General features: G+C 40.6%; 1 protein-coding gene across 1 annotated transcript in view; it reads right to left on the reverse strand.

Annotated features, from left to right (window-relative positions):
• Window positions 1-18,113, reverse strand: part of LOC139942994 (uncharacterized) — an 87,510-nt gene that overhangs the window by 47,027 nt on the left and 22,370 nt on the right. Inside the window, exons 17-23 of the mRNA XM_071939809.1 lie at window positions 16,974-17,237; window positions 13,790-16,021; window positions 12,467-12,690; window positions 11,324-11,475; window positions 4,289-4,407; window positions 2,288-2,547; window positions 595-901 (exon numbers count right to left, since the gene is read on the reverse strand). Of these exons, the coding sequence (XP_071795910.1) occupies window positions 595-901; window positions 2,288-2,547; window positions 4,289-4,407; window positions 11,324-11,475; window positions 12,467-12,690; window positions 13,790-16,021; window positions 16,974-17,237 (3,558 nt within the window). The remainder of the gene's footprint in view (window positions 1-594; window positions 902-2,287; window positions 2,548-4,288; window positions 4,408-11,323; window positions 11,476-12,466; window positions 12,691-13,789; window positions 16,022-16,973; window positions 17,238-18,113) is intronic.

An 18,113-nucleotide genomic window follows, 5' to 3' on the forward strand; every position in this document is an offset into this window, starting at 1 on the left:
CGTGTTAGTTCGCAATGTTCGCCTTCGGCCTCATTGGATATGGGACGCAGGGGGAAGCGCTATATTTTTCCAAATTCCACTCGCGCTTGTGTGATAACTTATATCCTGAACGTGACCTCTCGATCCTTTCTGGGGTTGACAGTCACCTCATGGGTAATTCCTCACATAACGACCATGATTGCTTTCTAATAATTTTAAATGAGGGACTGAATGCTCACCAAAAAAAGTGCAGAAAAATTGTCACTTGATATGAACGTTTCAAAATTACATGCTGATGCAGAACCCTTGTTCCCTGCAATATGGAATTATGATCGACAGCACAATGCGCCACAGCACCTTGTAAACCATGACATGGTGCTGTAAAGGAATAGGTGTTATATTTCAAAAACACAGCTCCACATACATGTACATGTACCAAGTTCACATGCAGGGGTGTGGTTAAGAGCTGTATAAGAACTTAATATTATTAGTCTACCCTCTGTTGCATATCAAACATGGTATATATGCAGATGTCTTGCCAGGGGTCTTTTTCTAAGATGTTTTTCTTATTTACAAAATACCATTTTTAGCAGTGCATTATTCAAAGCCACAAACCTTCAGGAAGTGCCAGCAGAACCGTCATATTACAGCTGATCTTAGGAACAACAACTTCCATTCTGAACGAGACCTCTCGCTCTTTTCTGAGGTTGACAGTCACCTCATGGGTGACCTCGGACGAGGAGTACACCTCAAAGTCAATGGCACTGGAGCCTCCCGTCAGAGGCAGCATGAGGAAGCGGGAGCTGGGGGCAGGTGCCGTGAGGTTGAAGGTGATGTTCTTGGGCATACGGTAGAGGCGAGACCCCGGGTTTAAACCGACTGGAACATTGTAGGGTTTGGCCGAGTTGTACCACATGGAGACCTGTAGGAACAAAGCAGGCCAATTCATCATGCAATTAACAGTGTTTTAACCAAGTAAGTTTTTATTTCCTAGAGTGTTTACAAAAGGCGTAATGAAAATTGGCCCAGATACACTCACTGGTCTAGTGGTTAAAGGCCATAGACACTATTGGTAATTGTCAAAGACCAGTGTTCTCACTTGGTGTGTCTCCACATATGCATAAAATAACAATCCTGTGAAAATTTTATGCGAGATAACTATGAAAGAAAAAAACACCCTTGTCACACGAAGTTGTGTGCTTTCAGATGCTTGATTTCAAGACCTCAAATTCTAAACTTGAGGTCTTGAAATCAAATTCGTGGAAAATTACTTCTTTCTCGAAAACTATGTCACTTTAGAGGGAGCCGTTTCTCACACAGTTTTATACTATCAACCTCTCTCCAATATTCATTACCAAGTGAGATTTTATGCTGATAATTATTTTGAGTAATTATCAATAGTGTCCACTGCCTTTAAGCCAACTGCTCGAACTTGGTCTTGGAATCAAATTCTACCCGAGAAGTAAGAATGTAGACTTATTTCTCAAGACTCAAAAAGCTCCAAGTATACAGTGCTAATCAGCCATCGATGTAAGGTGAAATCTGACATACTAATTATGACAATCAGACAAAATGCTCGCTAAAACATGGCACGCGGTAAAGGTGACAGACGGCTGGCGCCCTTAACCAGGGACCCGCGTTTGCAGCGCTCGTGTGAAAGGGGCTTTTGATCCTTGTAAAACAGGAACTCTTCATTGGCTGAGTTCGGGCGGTGTGTTCTTGGCCCGAGTGGGCTGCTCTCACGCTCGAACGATGAGAACATGACCCGAGAATGATTCACTCGGAACAAGATCACACACCACCTTTCATCGGGTGGTTTCGAGAACAACACTTTACAAAAATGGCAGCACAACACAACATCAACAATCAAGAGAACAAGTAAATTAGATGCAAAATGACTCTCAAATAGGTTTTTAAAGTTAATATTGATAAGTTGAAAGGTAATAGTCATCCCCAAAAAAACAATGAAAGTGTGGTCTCTTTTCTACTGTCAGGTTTCCAACTGTTAAAAAACATCCTATTTAACTGACGAACCACATTGTCACATGACCAGTACCGAACCTCTTTTCGTGGCGCTTTTATCACATCGTCGTTTGAGCGGATGAAACAAGAACAGCGATCCAACTTGTTCTCGAGCATCCAAGAACACACCGCCCGAACTCGGCCATTGAGTACAATGGCTGACCAAATGGTGTAGGCTTGTTAACATGGTAACAGACTTTTCCGGCCTTATTTCTAACAAATTTTCTGAATTTTCCAAGGGCATAAAAATAAAAAAAGTAGGAAGAATGAAATGTCTGTTGAATACCTGAGTCTTCCATGACATCCCGGCATACACCTCAACCTCAGGGTGGATACGATGAGGCACCATAAACCTCTCACACATCTGAGCTTGATTAAACCGCAAGATGTAAACCTCGTACTCATGGAAGTTAAGCTGCTGCAGGGAGGGTATGTTCTCCAGATCATGGACGAACGCTGGAGGAGGGTGACTGAAGAAGTGGGAGTCTTGAATTAGATCTGAGGGTAGGTCTGAGTGGACCACGATGAAGAGGTCGAAAGCATTGCCTGGTGGATACATGTACATATTCATTTTAGAGTTACATTCTATTCATAAATACCTCAGACAGTTTCGCTATTCCTATTGGTGGAGAGCACGTCATGTGGGTGTGTATAAACCTTTGTTTATGACCGGTAAAAAGTGTTAATTCATGGGCGTGACACGCGACCTTGCACCTGTTCTTATAAGACAGTTTCTTTATTCCTATTGGTCGAGAGCAGCGGCTGAACCAGTTAAGCCACATCACGCGATACGCGCGACGCGCAAAACATTCCCTTATAAGGAGTTGTTTACCCGAGGGCGGCGGAGGGCTTTACCATTTCATAGCTGGAGGGGTGTTGTGTTGAAAGAAATCATTTAACACTTATAATTTTTGCATTTATTTTACTTTTTGACCAAAAAGTGATGATGTTTTTGACCGAAAAGGTATTTATGAATGGGAATCAAAGTGTGTTGAATCGGTTTTCAACTAGTGGTTAAAAGCCGCCGAGGCCTGGTTCTTTATAATTTATTGACTTCGTCTCGGTAAAATTATCAAGAACCAGGCCTTGTTGGGATTAAACCACTAGTTGAAAACCTCTTCACCACACATTGATTCCCTTTTTCAAGGTAGGATCGTAATAAAAATATTACAAAATACCAGAGAAGCACGGGTGGAATTAGGAAAAATACAGCGCTTCTACGTCCCTTATACATGTACAACGAGGCCAAAGGCCAAGTTGGATATGGAACTTTGTTATACACTGATTCTCTGTCAAGACCAGGCGATTGCGAAAAAACTTGCGACAGTGAGTAGGCTTTCTTTTGTTTGAGTTGTCTAACAAAGGAACGAGTCCGATCACAGGAAGTGCCTGTGAAATAATTTATCCATGCTCCCCTATCATTTTCATTATCATTACTATATAACATTGTCATAGTGTATTAATTTTGGTTTTACCCATACACCAATGCGTGTTAGCACTGTATACTCAGTACTTTCCAAGGCAGTCGAATTATTCACTCCGAAAAAAGACCGCCGCTGTATAAAAACCCACCCATATTCACTGTGCGTAACATCGCACGACACGATGCCCCCATACACTATCCGCATGCGTCGGCCGTCAGGCTGACAGCCTTGTAGGGTCTGTGTTGAAGCCACTGACCTCATTACTATAATAAGCGAAGAGTTCCCACGGTCAGCTCATTACCATAATGCCCGCGAAAGACGAGACATGGTCTACATCACACACGAGCATGATATAGGGTCCAAAGGTCGTGATAAGGGAAGTGCCTGATTGGACGTCAAAATGAATAATTCATTTGCCTCACATCCTGTGTTGTCTGATAGGTCTGACGAAAGATATACATATTCATGGGCTGCATACTAGCATATCCGAGAGCCCCCCCATTTTTTTCGACTTGTGGAAATTTTTCAATACAACAGATTAAACCCGGAAGTTACAGACCCGACAAGGCTGTCGGCCTGACGGCCTCCGCATGCCGTTAGTGGTACGAGTGCGGATGGGTCATGCGGTGTGTACGGGTGGGTTTACAGCGGCGTCTTTTCGGAGCGAATAATGCGACTGCCTTGAGCAAGGCTATACTTTCCCGAGTCCTGTGAAGAAATATCACAGGCATGTTACTCGGGTGCGATTCGAACCCACGACCCTTCAAATTCTAGAGCAGTGTCTTACCAACTACGTAGACTACTGAGGTTGCCCAGTAGCTAGAGGCAGTTTGAATCCTATGTGTTGGTGCATTGACACCTACCTGTGTAGTCAACATGGTGTGTGACAGTCAGCCCATAGTTGAGGATATCACCGGCTGTTCTACCAACTGCTGTGCACCCCTCAAGCTCATTGGATGTGTACCCAGAATAACAGCGGCACCTACAAGTATAAATGTCAAGCATTTATATTCAAAGTTAAAGAGCAATGCATATTAGTTTTGTTTACATTGATTTTTCACAGCAGTTTATTTTGCACATCAGAATAATAAAACTGAACAAGTTTTGAAGCCAGTGGACACTATTGGTAATTGTCAAAGACCAGTCTTCTCACTAGGTGTATCTCAACATACATGACATATGCATAAAATAACAAACCTGTGAAAATTTGAGCTCGATTGGTCGTCGGAGTTGCGAGATAACTTTGAAAGAAAAAAACACCCTTGTCACACAAAGTTGTGTGCTTTCAGATGCTTGATTTCGAGACCTCAAATTCTAAATTTGAGGTCTCGAAATCAAATTCGTGGAAAATTACTTTTCTTGAAAACTGCTCCACTTCAGAGGGAGCTGTTTCTCACAATGTTTTATAATACCAACCTTTTCCCATTACTCGTCACCAAGTAAGGTTTTATGCTAATAATTATTTTGAGTAATTACCAATAGTGTCCACTGCCTTTAAAGGTAGGGTCATAGAATGGCAAGAAACTCCAAAAACTATTGACCATGAAAATGTATTAGTTTGGGTTTTTACCCATACACCAATGTGTGTAAGCACTGTATTGACCCATTTCACCTGACGTCATCAGCAGCAAAATCTTGAATGCGCCATACTGGTGGGCAATTTCACTGTGTGTTTTTATATTAACTCTATGCTTCGCGTTATGCAGTGAAAGTGCGCGTTTTAGGCGACGCGGCGTTAATACACGTAAACCTAACTGCCTACCAACATGGTGAGCGTGGCATTGGTCGCCGCGTGTGATACGCTTGCAAGGGGTCAATACTCAGTACTTGTAAACAAATATCACAGGCATATTATACTCGGGTGGGAGTAGAACCTATGACCCTTGCAATTCTAGAGCAGTCCCAGCAGGCACACGACGTCTTTCTGACGTCATATTATGGTTGATTTTGAGTTGCGATGTCAGATTACCAAAAAGTGACTAAAATACAACGTTAATGTTAATAATTAAAAATAAACTAACTAATAAATAATAAACATTAAATGTTGATGTAACGTCAAGTTTGGGGTATTCTAAACCATGTCATTAATTGACAATATGCCAACATCGGTTTGTGGTCGGAAAAATTACGTTGTATCATGGTCGATAATAGACGTCCTACAAACTTTCACATAGAACCATTAGCCGACCATCATCCGAGGTCGGGATTTGACGTCATGTTTTGGGAAATTTGCCGACGTCTAAATGACGTTCATTTATTGACCGTCTGTCGACGTCGGTTTCTGGTCGGAAAAATTACGTTGTATCATGGTCGATAACAGACGTCCTACAAACTTTCACATAGAACCATGAGCCGACCGTCATCCGACGTCGGGATTTGACGTCGGTTTAACGTTACTATGACCATCTTGTGCCTGCTGGGGTGTCTTACCAACTAGACCACCGAGATTGCCGGGTAGCTAGAGGCAGTTTGAATGCTATGTTTTGGCAGCGGGTACCGCAACGATATACTACACCTAGATGTTATTATCTTTTACATGAAAATTTACTTGGTGAGAAGCACTGCAGCTGTTGACATGGTTGATAGTATTAAAACCTGTTAACAGAGGAAACGCTTATTGAAACAGGATCAACAGTGTCAACAGAAACAAAGCAGTGTCATGGCCGAGCGTTGAAAAGCACCGGATTCAAGCACTGGTGTTTGATCAGCAGGGTGTGGGTACGGATCCCGGTCGTGACACTTGCTACATAAAATTGGGGAGGTAGTGCTTTCTGCTCTACCGGCCAGGCTTCGAATTGATGATACCCAAGCCTACATTCGTATGGACTGTGAAAGGGGTAACCCTGTTTCAACCCTAGGAGTAGGTGGCAATGGCCTCTGGAAAAATAATTGTAGCCCACACCTTGAAGTGGCCTTCAGGCCTTGTGTGTCAGGCCACTTGCATAAAAAAAAAAGTAAAAAAAAAAACAAGACCTAAAAGGGATCAAAAAGGCCAACAAAATCACGGCTTGAGACATGATGTAAACTGTATCAACAGCGCTAACAGAAACAGAGCATGAGAACTAAACAGGGTCAACAATGTCAACAGAAAGAAAGCATTGAAACCTAAAAGAGATCAACAGCAGGTCTACTAAACAACGCATGAGACCTAAACAAGTCAACAGTACTAAGAAAAACAAGCATAAGACCAAAACAAGTCAACAGTACTAAGAAAAACAAGCATAAGACCAAAACAAGTCAACAGTACTAAGAAAAACAAGCATAAGACCAAAACAAGTCAACAGTACTAAGAAACACAAGCATAAGACCAAAACAAGTCAACAGTACTAAGAAAAACAAGCATAAGACCAAAACAAGTCAACAGTACTAAGAAAAACAAGCATAAGACCAAAAACAAGCATAAGACCAAAACAAGTCAACAGTACTAAGAAAAACAAGCATAAGACCAAAACAAGTCAACAGTACTAAGAAAAACAAGCATAAGACCAAAACAAGTCAACAGTACTAAGAAAAACAAGCATAAGACCAAAACAAGTCAACAGTACTAAGAAAAACAAGCATAAGACCAAAACCAGTCAACAGTACTAAGAAAAACAAGCATAAGACCAAAAACAAGCATAAGACCAAAACAAGTCAACAGTACTAAGAAAAACAAGCATAAGAACAAAACAAGTCAACAGTACTAAGAAAAACAAGCATAAGACCAAAACAAGTCAACAGTACTAAGAAAAACAAGCATAAGACCAAAACAAGTCAACAGTACTAAGAAAAACAAGCATAAGACCAAAACAAGTCAACAGTACTAAGAAAAACAAGCATAAGACCAAAAACAAGCATAAGACCAAAACAAGTCCACAGTACTAAGAAAAACAAGCATAAGACCAAAACAAGTCAACAGTACTAAGAAAAACAAGCATAAGACCAAAACAAGTCAACAGTACTAAGAAAAACAAGCATAAGACCAAAACAAGCCAACAGTACTAAGAAAAACAAGCATAAGACCAAAACAAGTCAACAGTACTAAGAAAAACAAGCATAAGACCAAAAACAAGCATAAGACCAAAACAAGTCAACAGTACTAAGAAAAACAAGCATAAGACCAAAACAAGTCACAGTACTAAGAAAAACAAGCATAAGACCAAAACAAGTCAACAGTACTAAGAAAAACAAGCATAAGACCAAAACAAGTCAACAGTACTAAGAAAAACAAGCATAAGACCAAAACAAGTCAACAGTACTAAGAAAAACAAGCATAAGACCAAAACAAGTCAACAGTACTAAGAAAAACAAGCATAAGACCAAAACAAGTCAACAGTACTAAGAAAAACAAGCATAAGACCAAAACAAGTCAACAGTACTAAGAAAAACAAGCATAAGACCTAAACAAGTCAACAGTACTAAGAAAAACAAGCATAAGACCAAAACAAGTCAACAGTACTCAGAAAAACAAGCATTAGACCAAAACAAGTCAACAGTACTAAGAAAAACAAGCATAAGACCAAAACAAGCCAACAGTACTAAGAAAAACAAGCATAAGGGCAATTCCACGTCATGGACATTACGTTTTGAGACATTTTTAGAACTTTGTTGGTCAGTTAAACACACCAAGTGGCTTTGATTTATAGTTTTGTGTTTGATACTAGTATCTTGTGTCCTAGTAAGTCAAATGATACTATGTATTTGGAAAAGTTCAAATTAATTAAGGAGTCAGAGCACTACTAACGAGCGTCATGGACATTACGAAAAACGGAAGTGGGTTTTGGGTACAACACACTCAATGCCAAAACTCTGTGAAGTTAAAGTTCAAAATTTTTAGAATACCTTTTTATTTGCTAAACAGGGAAGTAGTTAACATGAACAGTGATAATATTTTTAAGAAAACCTGTCAACTTTCTTGTTACACGTCTTAATAGAGCGTCATGGACATTACATTTTGGGTTATTTTTAGCGTCATGGACATTACGTCAAACTTGTAAAATGATGCATCATGCTTTTACCCTGAATTTGTAAACCCATGTGCTGCCTTGCTCTTAATATGGGTTTTAAACTATAATGAACGTCCCTATCTTAATGTTTAACCTCTTCCAAACATTTTTAAGAACCAAACCTCCCCCAGAATCTCACTTAAACCCCGCCCCTCGGTAAGTCCCCTTTTTGCACTTTCCGTCCACATCCAACCAGGCTGGCTTCTGCTTTGGAGTAGTTATGATAGACCAAAGATGTAGGTATACATGAAGTAAGCTTTTTTTTCCAATTATCTTTAACATAATTCCCTTTTATGTGTTTCTCACAAGGTGATTGTTCATCTTGAGTAATATACTGAACATCTTGCGTCAACATTTTGTGACGACAGTAAATGGAAATTAAACATCAAAGGTTTCTGTAATTTTCAAAGTTGATCTGGATACTGCTATGTTCAAGACTGGGTGAACAATTCCCAGAAGATCAGTTAAAATGAGTTGGGAGGACTTCTTGGGAGGAACAGGTCAAACGTAGATGCTTCCTTAGTTTTCCAAATACGAGACAGTCATTGAGGTCATCCTCTACACGTTCCACCTAGATTGACATGCAAAACAAGAACGGAGAACAACAAATGAGGGAAAGATTGGCTGCATGGGGCTTTGTTTATCACAATCATGTTTCCATGTTTTGTCTTGTTTTCTCTCTATACTTTTTCTGCCTCTCTACTCAAGTCTTAGCCATTCTGAAATTATGTAAAAATAAAAAATTACTTTATGTATGACGTCTTTGTATCCAAGCTATCCACAGATGTGTACAAATCTGCATTACGCCTAGGCCTTGAGAAGTCTTCTTTGATGATAAAGTGTGTTTATTATGTCCTACATTCATTTAAACTTGTCTCAGCAACAGTTCACATACATTTCAGTATGAAAATGTCACTTGAATGTTTTTAGGAAAGATCAGTTCCATGAGAAAACTCACCTGAAAATCTCGGATTTGGGCTGTCAGTTTGTAGAATCTGTGCACGATGTTGCCACTAAACGCGCTGCTAAAAAAGAGCTTGAAACAAATTTCTGATGAAGTCTATGACAAATGTTCTCTTTGACTAGTCCAGGTTTACCTACAATAGGTCCAATTGATAAATTGTAGCATTTACCTTCAAAAAGGTAAGTTTCATGTGACATGTAATGTCCATGACGTAATGTCCATGACGCTAAATGTAATGTCCATGACGCTCGTTAGCACAGTTGTAATTAATTTTTTATTAATTTTCTAGCATTATAGGATTAGCCCCTAAAAACTAGCTTTGCGTATGAAGTCTCATGAAAATATCTCTTACTGGCTTTAAAATATGAAACTAAACACCATGCAATGTCATGGACATTACATTTCATAATTGGTAATTAAGGGCTAATTAAAACGAGTGGCAGCACCCTGTGAATAAATTGACAATGAAGTTTCTTTAAAATTGTGAATACTTACCACCAGTTATATGTTTTAAGCCAAGAATAATTGAAATATCATCTAAAATGTAACCAGGAGGGCATTTTAGACAATTGTGCCAAACATTTCCCAAAAATCATGAATTTGGCACAAAAAAAACTTTTTTAATAAACGATGAAAAACATGGAAAACCAAGGAAAAAAAATGAAACAAACATAGATTTGAAATCACTAGGTATCACTCTTTCTTGCTACTTTAAATTTAAATCCACAAATTTGACTTCAATTTTTTGGGCCGAGGACACTTTTTGGTGGAATTGCCCATAAGACCAAAACAAGTCAACAGTACTAAGAAAAACAAGCATAAGACCAAAACAAGTCAACAGTACTAAGAAAAACAAGCATAAGACCAAAACAAGTCAACAGTACTAAGAAAAACAAGCATAAGACCAAAACAAGTCAACAGTACTAAGAAAAACAAGCATAAGACCAAAACAAGCCAACAGTACTAAGAAAAACAAGCATAAGACCAAAACAAGTCAACAGTACTAAGAAAAACAAGCATAAGACCAAAAACAAGCATAAGACCAAAACAAGTCAACAGTACTAAGAAAAACAAGCATAAGACCAAAACAAGTCAACAGTACTAAGAAAAACAAGCATAAGACCAAAACAAGTCAACAGTACTAAGAAAAACAAGCATAAGACCAAAACAAGTCAACAGTACTAAGAAAAACAAGCATAAGACCAAAACAAGTCAACAGTACTAAGAAAAACAAGCATAAGACCAAAACAAGTCAACAGTACTAAGAAAAACAAGCATAAGACCAAAACAGGCTGCTAACGGAAACAACGCACTAAACTTGAACTGTATCAACAGAATGTGGGTTCGAATCCCCAGCCGTGACATTTGTGTCCTAAAGCAAGACACTTGACCATCCTTCGGATGGGACGTAAAGCCGTTGGTCCCATGTTTTGTGTAACACATGTAAAAGAACCCAGTACACTTTTCGAAAAGAGAAGGGGTTCGCCCCAGTGTTCCTGGTTGTGGCTGCTTAGTGCGCCGTAGCACCTTGTAAACCCTTATAAGGTGCTAAATAATTGGGTCTCAAAACTCATCACTGCAATTACTTATCTTTCTAAAAGTTTGTATATACTCAGCGCCTTGAGTACCTTGTTTGGTAGATACGTGTGCTATATAAGACATATTATTATGCATATTATTATGCATGAGACCTAAAGTGGATCAACAGCGCTAACAGAAACAACGCATGAGACCTAAAAAGAGATCAACAGCACTAACAGAAACAACGCATGAGACCTAAAAAGGGATCAACAGCGCTAACAGAAACAACGCATGAGACCCAAACCGGATCAACAGCGCTAACAGAAACAACGCATGAGACCCAAACTGGATCAACAGCGCTAACAGAAACAACGCATGAGACCCAAACTGGATCAACAGTGCTAACAGAAACAACGCATGAGACCTACTCTGCCGTGGCACAGTCATCTATGGAGTCAGTGGCTGTAATACATGTAGTGCCTGCGTTACAGTCTTCAGAGTCACAGCATGTGTTCTCATTACACGTATACTCCGCCTCCTGATTTACTACCTGCTCTTTCTGCCATGGGTGATCTAACAACTAGAACGGAGTAGGGTAAGGGTACAAATGTGTGCCTCATTTACACTAGTTTATTTCAAGGCAGTGGACACTATTGGAAATTACTCAAAATAATTATTAGCATAAACCCTTACTTGGTGTAATAGGTTGATAATATAAAGCATTGTGAGAAACGGCTCCCTCTGAAAGTTTTCGAGAAGAAAGAAGTAATTTTCCACAAACTTGATATAGAATTTGGCACTTATGAATGAGAATAAAAGAGAAGCGACTCATTCTGAAACGACCGTCACCTCGGGCCTTTATAGCACTGCCACAACCCTGTCGGTTTTAGACGGCCGTTTAAGAACTCACCACCAAACATTAAATAGCAAGTGTGTTTATTTTGAATTACTTGGGTCATTAAACTTACTGGATGAGCTGTTAATCTGCCTGGGGCAGCACTGGTATGATCCAATTAAGTCTACTATTTAGAAAAGCAATAACATGGGGATAACAGGTGTGAGTTGCCAAAGGAAACAGATGTCTCTTTTCAGCCTCTTTTTGAAATGGAGCATTCCCAAAATAAAACTTGGAAATTCTTTAATGGAGCTTTTTTTGTAATGCCGGCACATTCAAACGAGTCACACTCACCCAAGTGTGTTTACGCCTGCACCCGAGGGCCTCCTATTGTCCCATTTTAATTTATACTCTTTTATAAGTTTTTAAAACAGCTCCCATTGGTTTTGTAAACGTTTTCAAACTGTGGACCTTACCCGCACCGTGGACCCTATTGTCCAGTTTTTGTTACTTTTTTTTGCAACAGCTTCCATTGGTTTTGTATACGTTTTCAAACAGTGGACGTTACCCGAACAGTGGACCCTATTGTCCCGTTTTTTAAAAACTTTTTTGCAACAGCTCACATTGGTTTTGTACACGTTTTCCAACCGTGGACCTTGTTTGAACCGTGGACTTTTTTGTCCTCTTTTTGGTTATATAGGTCCTCGGTTTGAATACATTGTGTATACCTACTCACCTCAACTCTCAAACTCAACTGTGGTTCGACGACCGTCATCACTATGCTATCATCAACCAATAGCACAGGGATGCGGGTGTAGTCACTGACATACGTAGCGGACATCGTGAAGGGGACCTCCACACCCTGTACCCAGTAGGGTTCATCTTCGACACGGAAGGTCAGCAGGAGATGAATGAAATCTTGTTCATCGGCAATGTTGTCTGCTTCGTTCACTATGACTCCTGGTGGTAATATGGACATAACAGGTGTGAGTTGCAAAAGGTAAAGGATGTCTCTTTTTAGCTTCTATGTTTATTGGAGCATTCCCGTTACTATAATAGTAACAGCGTTTAGTAAAGTGCTTTTTACAGTGGTCGCAAAGTGCCACAACAAAACAATTGACGACCACAGAGGAAACATAGGGAAGGTACACGCTTGGTAATTACTCAAAACTAATATTAAATTAAAAAAACTGACTTGGTAACGAGCATTGGAGAGCTGTTGACAGTTAAAAACATTGTAAAAAACGGCTCCCTCTGATGTAATAGTTTTTGAGAAAGGGGTAGTTTCTTACTGAAATAATAAAAGACTACTAGCTAGAAGTCTTTTAACGCTATCTGAAAGCACACAAATTCGTCCAAAAAGGCTGTTTTTTCTCTCATCATTTTCTCGCAACTACGATGACCAATTTAGCTCAAATTTTCACAGGCTTGTTATTTTATGCAAATGTTGGGATAAACCAAGTGAGAAGACTGGTCTTTGACAATTACCAATATTGTTCAGTGTCTTTAAACAAACAAGAGAGTTTCAAGAGGCTTTTTGAACTGGGAAATGGATGTCACACTATCTAATGAAAGAAGGCAATGAGTTCTAGAGAGTTAGTCAGCGATGTTGTCTGCTTTGTTACTACAACTCCTGTTTGTAATAATAATAATAGCTTTGGATAGTATAAATATTAAAAGGTGAGAGTACCAATATTTAAAAAACCCATAACGGACTTGACCATCCACCGTAATCATGAAATTGGCTACAAGTGTTGGATTTATAAAATTTGCATCGGGGATGAAGAATATTCATTTGGGTTATTCACATAGGATTCGAACTGCCTCTAGCCACCGGGCAATCTTGATGGTCTAGTTGGTATGACACTGCTCTAGAATTACAAATGCCATGGGTTTGAATCCCACCCGATTAATATGCCTATAACAGGTGATTTTTTCACAGAACTCGGGTAAGTACTGAGTATACAGTGCTTAACACACATCGGTGTATAATGGGTAAAAAAAAAAAAAAAAATAATGTTGTATTTTTTCCCAATAAAGATTTCAAAATTATACATGCCTGGAGTGACAGAGATTCCAGTATCCAGGAATCGGCAGTTGTTGTACTGGGATCCCGGGAAGAGTTTTCCTGCAATGTCTACTTCAGGATACACAGAAGGCGTATCAGTCCGGTTATAGATCCTCTGTGACAGCAAACACTGGGCGCTACCGGCGGTGAAATTCTGCATCACTGCCTCGATTGAGAAGTTCAGAAACTGAAGCGTGATTTCCGGAATCCACAGAGTGGCCTTCATGCGGACGTAGTCGCCGATTGAGAAGGTCTTAGGAGGGTCTCCGAGCTCGGTGGTGAAAAAATAGTGGGTGTTGGCCGTTGTGAAGTTCAGGGAGGTGGAGATGGTTGGCGCATCGATTTGGACGGTGTCCGAGGCGGCGATCGAGGGGTAGAGTCGGCCTGGGAAGTCAACGATACTGCTGTCATACCAGGCGATGCCGGTAGCGGTGATGAGAGAATTGGCGACAAAGTCAAGGTGGTTGCCAACTGAGAGGTTGAACATTCCCTCGAAGACGGCACCCGGAGGATCGACAGGGAGGAGGGGTAGATGAAATTGACCGATGAAGTTGTCGTAAGTGACATCGCAGAGGTCGGAGTGAGCGCAAGACGGTACCAGTTTAGCTGCACCTGTATTGCGTGTGAAGTTGACAGCGTCAAGCTGCAGGGTCACGTTGAAAGCAGGCGCGTCAGATTCTTCCGTGTGGGAGATCTGGAAGTCGAAGATGACCTGATCGATGCTGTCCACGATGCTTGGTTCTGGTCGACGCGTGAATGTAATCTGGAGTGACGGCTCAATGATGATCACCTCATGGGAGGCTCTGGTGATCATTTGATCGATGATAGTAGCGTTGTGGTCCCAATGATCAAGGATGAACTGAGTCTCGTTATCAGGCGGCACTAAACAGTCACAATCAAATACTTCATACGCATGATGCTCGACACAATACGAAGGGCTGACGTGATACACAATTTTATCAATATCAATACAATCACATTCGAGCTCGTATGTGTAATTACTGGTGTTAATGTCGGTTAAGTTGACTGTTATATTAGAGTTTGATCCATTGAGAAATGTACTACTGAACCATGAGGAGTTTGAAAGACTTGCGTTCTCGAATTGAGGAAAGCTTTCGACTTCTTGGGTGTAATTCTTTGGTTGGTACCATTCCATGACGTCTGATATGTTCCATGGATCGTTGTAGATCTTGTGGCATTTGCACATACTGTCGTCTAGAGGTAAGGTGTGCGTGTGCTCAATATTAGAGCATTGTTCATCGTCGCTTCCTATGCAGTCCTGTTCAACGTGAATGCTACATGTGATCTCGCAAGAGCAATCGAACCCAAGTTGTGTTGTTGCGTTTGTTGAGCTATCATTATGTGTGCTGCTTGAGGTTGTTTGGACGGGTGCAACTGTACTAGTCTGGTTTCCAGCATCAGCAGCAAGATCTGTGCCGCATGAGCAGTCACTGCGATTAAACGTATGCTGGAACATTTCCTCGACTGATGTTATCGTCCAGTTCAAACACTGCAGTAGCGTCACTTTGTTTTTGAATGACTGCTGGATTTTGGCCGTTAGACCATCAGGATCACATGAGCACGGGATTCGCTTGACACCTTCCACAGTTGTGTTTTCGCAGGCGCAGTTAACCGAGACTGGTACCGTGTGGTGCGTCAAGGTATACGTGAGGTTAGTGCAAGTGTAGTTCCTTTGGTACAAGACCAGACAGCTGTCCACATGGTGCTGTAGAGGCGATGTCAGACCCTGAGCCAAGAGGGTGGCATTTAAGGCGACGCAGTCGCAGGAGTCAACGTCAAATTCCTCCAAGGTGGCCACATGTGGTGGATTCAAGAAGTACCTCAAGACCCCGAAACAGAAGTTGATGCAGTTACAAGAGTATCTCTCCTCAAAACCAGCGTCCTCGTTGACAAAATAACTGGTGCAGTTGCACACGCCATCAGTCATGTTATGCAGATGCCAAGTCTCGCAAGAGCATTCCTTTGGGGTCGCTGCGTCCAGGTGGTCCTCCAAGAGCTTCTGACAGGTGCAGTTCTCGCGGAAGATGTCGCTTGGAGGAACAGGATAACTCAGGTAGGAGAAGGCGGATGTGGCATTGAGCAGGAGAACGTCGCCGCGGGATAGATCGGGAAGATCGAGTATAACCATGGTGACAGTTACTCTGATTGTGCTGCCACCCATTGAAAGGTTGGCCGGTAGATGCTCGGATATGTAGAAGACACCTGTTGGATAGGAATATAATCTCAAAATAAACAAGTTGAAATTTGGATGAACTTTATCCACAAAAACAATTGGAATGGAAAATTTTGAAATTTTACGCTGAAACAGGTTCACTGTATTTTAGACTCGGAGCAAGTTTTGTGCGCATTGAAAACATGGTTGGAACACTCATACTGACGTAGGAAGAACATCATGCGTGCACAATTTATTATTTGTTCTATTAAAAAAACAATATTTCTCTACTGTTTACAAAATAGACAATTAATTTTGGTTTTTACCCATGCCATAATACACAGATGTAAAATGCCTGTGAATTTTCACACAGCTAAGGAAAGTACAGAGTATACAGTGCTAGGTAAAACCAAAGTTAAAGATGCTTTGTCAGATTTTTGGCCGATTTGACCCCAAAATTTTGATTTAAAATTCAATAGGCATTATGATGAGGTCGAGAAAGTTACAAACTTTCATTTGAGCCATTGCTCGAAAAAGTCCGCCAATTATTAGTAGCAGTGAAATAAAGTGCTCAAAATTAGTTTTTGTCGGGATCCCGACAATATATCACGTGACCAATTCTTATGTGTTTTATAAGAAACGTTTTAAATTTTTCCCATGGTTCCTAACCATTAAAAGTAAAAGTTAAACTTTTTTTCGTTAGAGCGGGTGATACTCTTTGAAATACCATTCACTCAAAAAATCTATTTTTTAATGTTTGGGGCCAAAAATCTTACGTGGCATCTTTAATATTCTTTATCAAGGGTCGTGGGTTCGAATCCCACCAGAGTAATATGACTGTGATTTTTTTCACAGAGCTCTGGAAAGTAAAGAGTATACACTGGTAAACACACATCGGTGTATATGGGTAGAAGGCAAATTAATGTTCTTTTTCCCCGATGCAAATTTAACATCCACATGTATTAATATTGGCCATGTTTCCTCAAACCTTCACATACGTACCTGGTTGGAATGGACTATGCAGATTCCCACCAATGAAAGTACACACACTGCCCTCTCTGGTGGACCAGATTTCAGTGTGGACTACAGAAGCCATTCCCAAAAGAAGCGTCTCTTCCTCATCACATACGTCAAGCATAGAGGGCGCTGATGTCGAATTGCTGGAGTTTGGGGATGGTGACGTCTGGAGAGGTTCGAGGTTGTCTCGGCTTCTGCACGTCAAGTACGGATCTTCCTTAGCAGTGACATTTGTGCCGTTGAAAAACCCTGGGAGCAAAGTACAATAGGATCAACTTTAAATGCCAAGTAATAAACCACAAGGAAAAAAAGACTGGGAGGCAATTCCATGGACAGTCGCATTACACCTTCGGGTCTGATACTTCACAGAGGCAATGAAGGCTATTGCCTCCCTGTCCCCTGGTCATTGCCTTGGTGCCCTTGAAATGCTCAAGTACAAATTTGCAATTTCCTCATTGGGTGCCCTTTACCAAGAAGAAAATGCCTTGGTGCCCTTGCCCTTTCAAAAACGAAGCACACAACCCTGCACCTTTTGTGGCATTTCTTGATCTTGGTGCTAGTAGATCTATGTGAGATATTCTTTCCACTACTGATTTGTACTTGACACCCAAGGTTTTAATGTGATGATATCAGAAATGTTGTAGGCTTTGTGCTCTGGATCTTATAACATTGTAAAAAGCGGTCAGTCACATCATGGTCACAGATTTACAAATAACAGGGTTTACAGAAGGTAATGGTGAAAGACTTCTCTAGAAATATTATTCCATGAAATGCTTTTAAGGGGTACTTTTTGAGAAAGAATTAAAACAATATCAATTCTCGATCGAGAATTACGGATTTATTTTAAACACATGTCATGACACGGCGAAACGTGCGGAAACAAGGGTGGGATTTCCCGTTATTTTCTCCAAACTCCGATAACCCATTGAGCATAAATTTTCACAGTTTGTTATTTTATACACAAAGTGTGGGCCTTGGACACAACTGTTTACCGAAAGTGTCCAATGGCTTTAAAGAGATGAATTTACTGGAGCAGAACTTGAACCTGCAACCTCAGGATTAAAGTGCTGGTGCTCTACCAACTGAGCTACATGTACATGTATCATAGGGGTCATCCCGTGTCAA

This window comes from Asterias amurensis, chromosome 10, assembly GCF_032118995.1.
Source record: "Asterias amurensis chromosome 10, ASM3211899v1".
Lineage (NCBI taxonomy): Eukaryota > Metazoa > Echinodermata > Asteroidea > Forcipulatida > Asteriidae > Asterias > Asterias amurensis.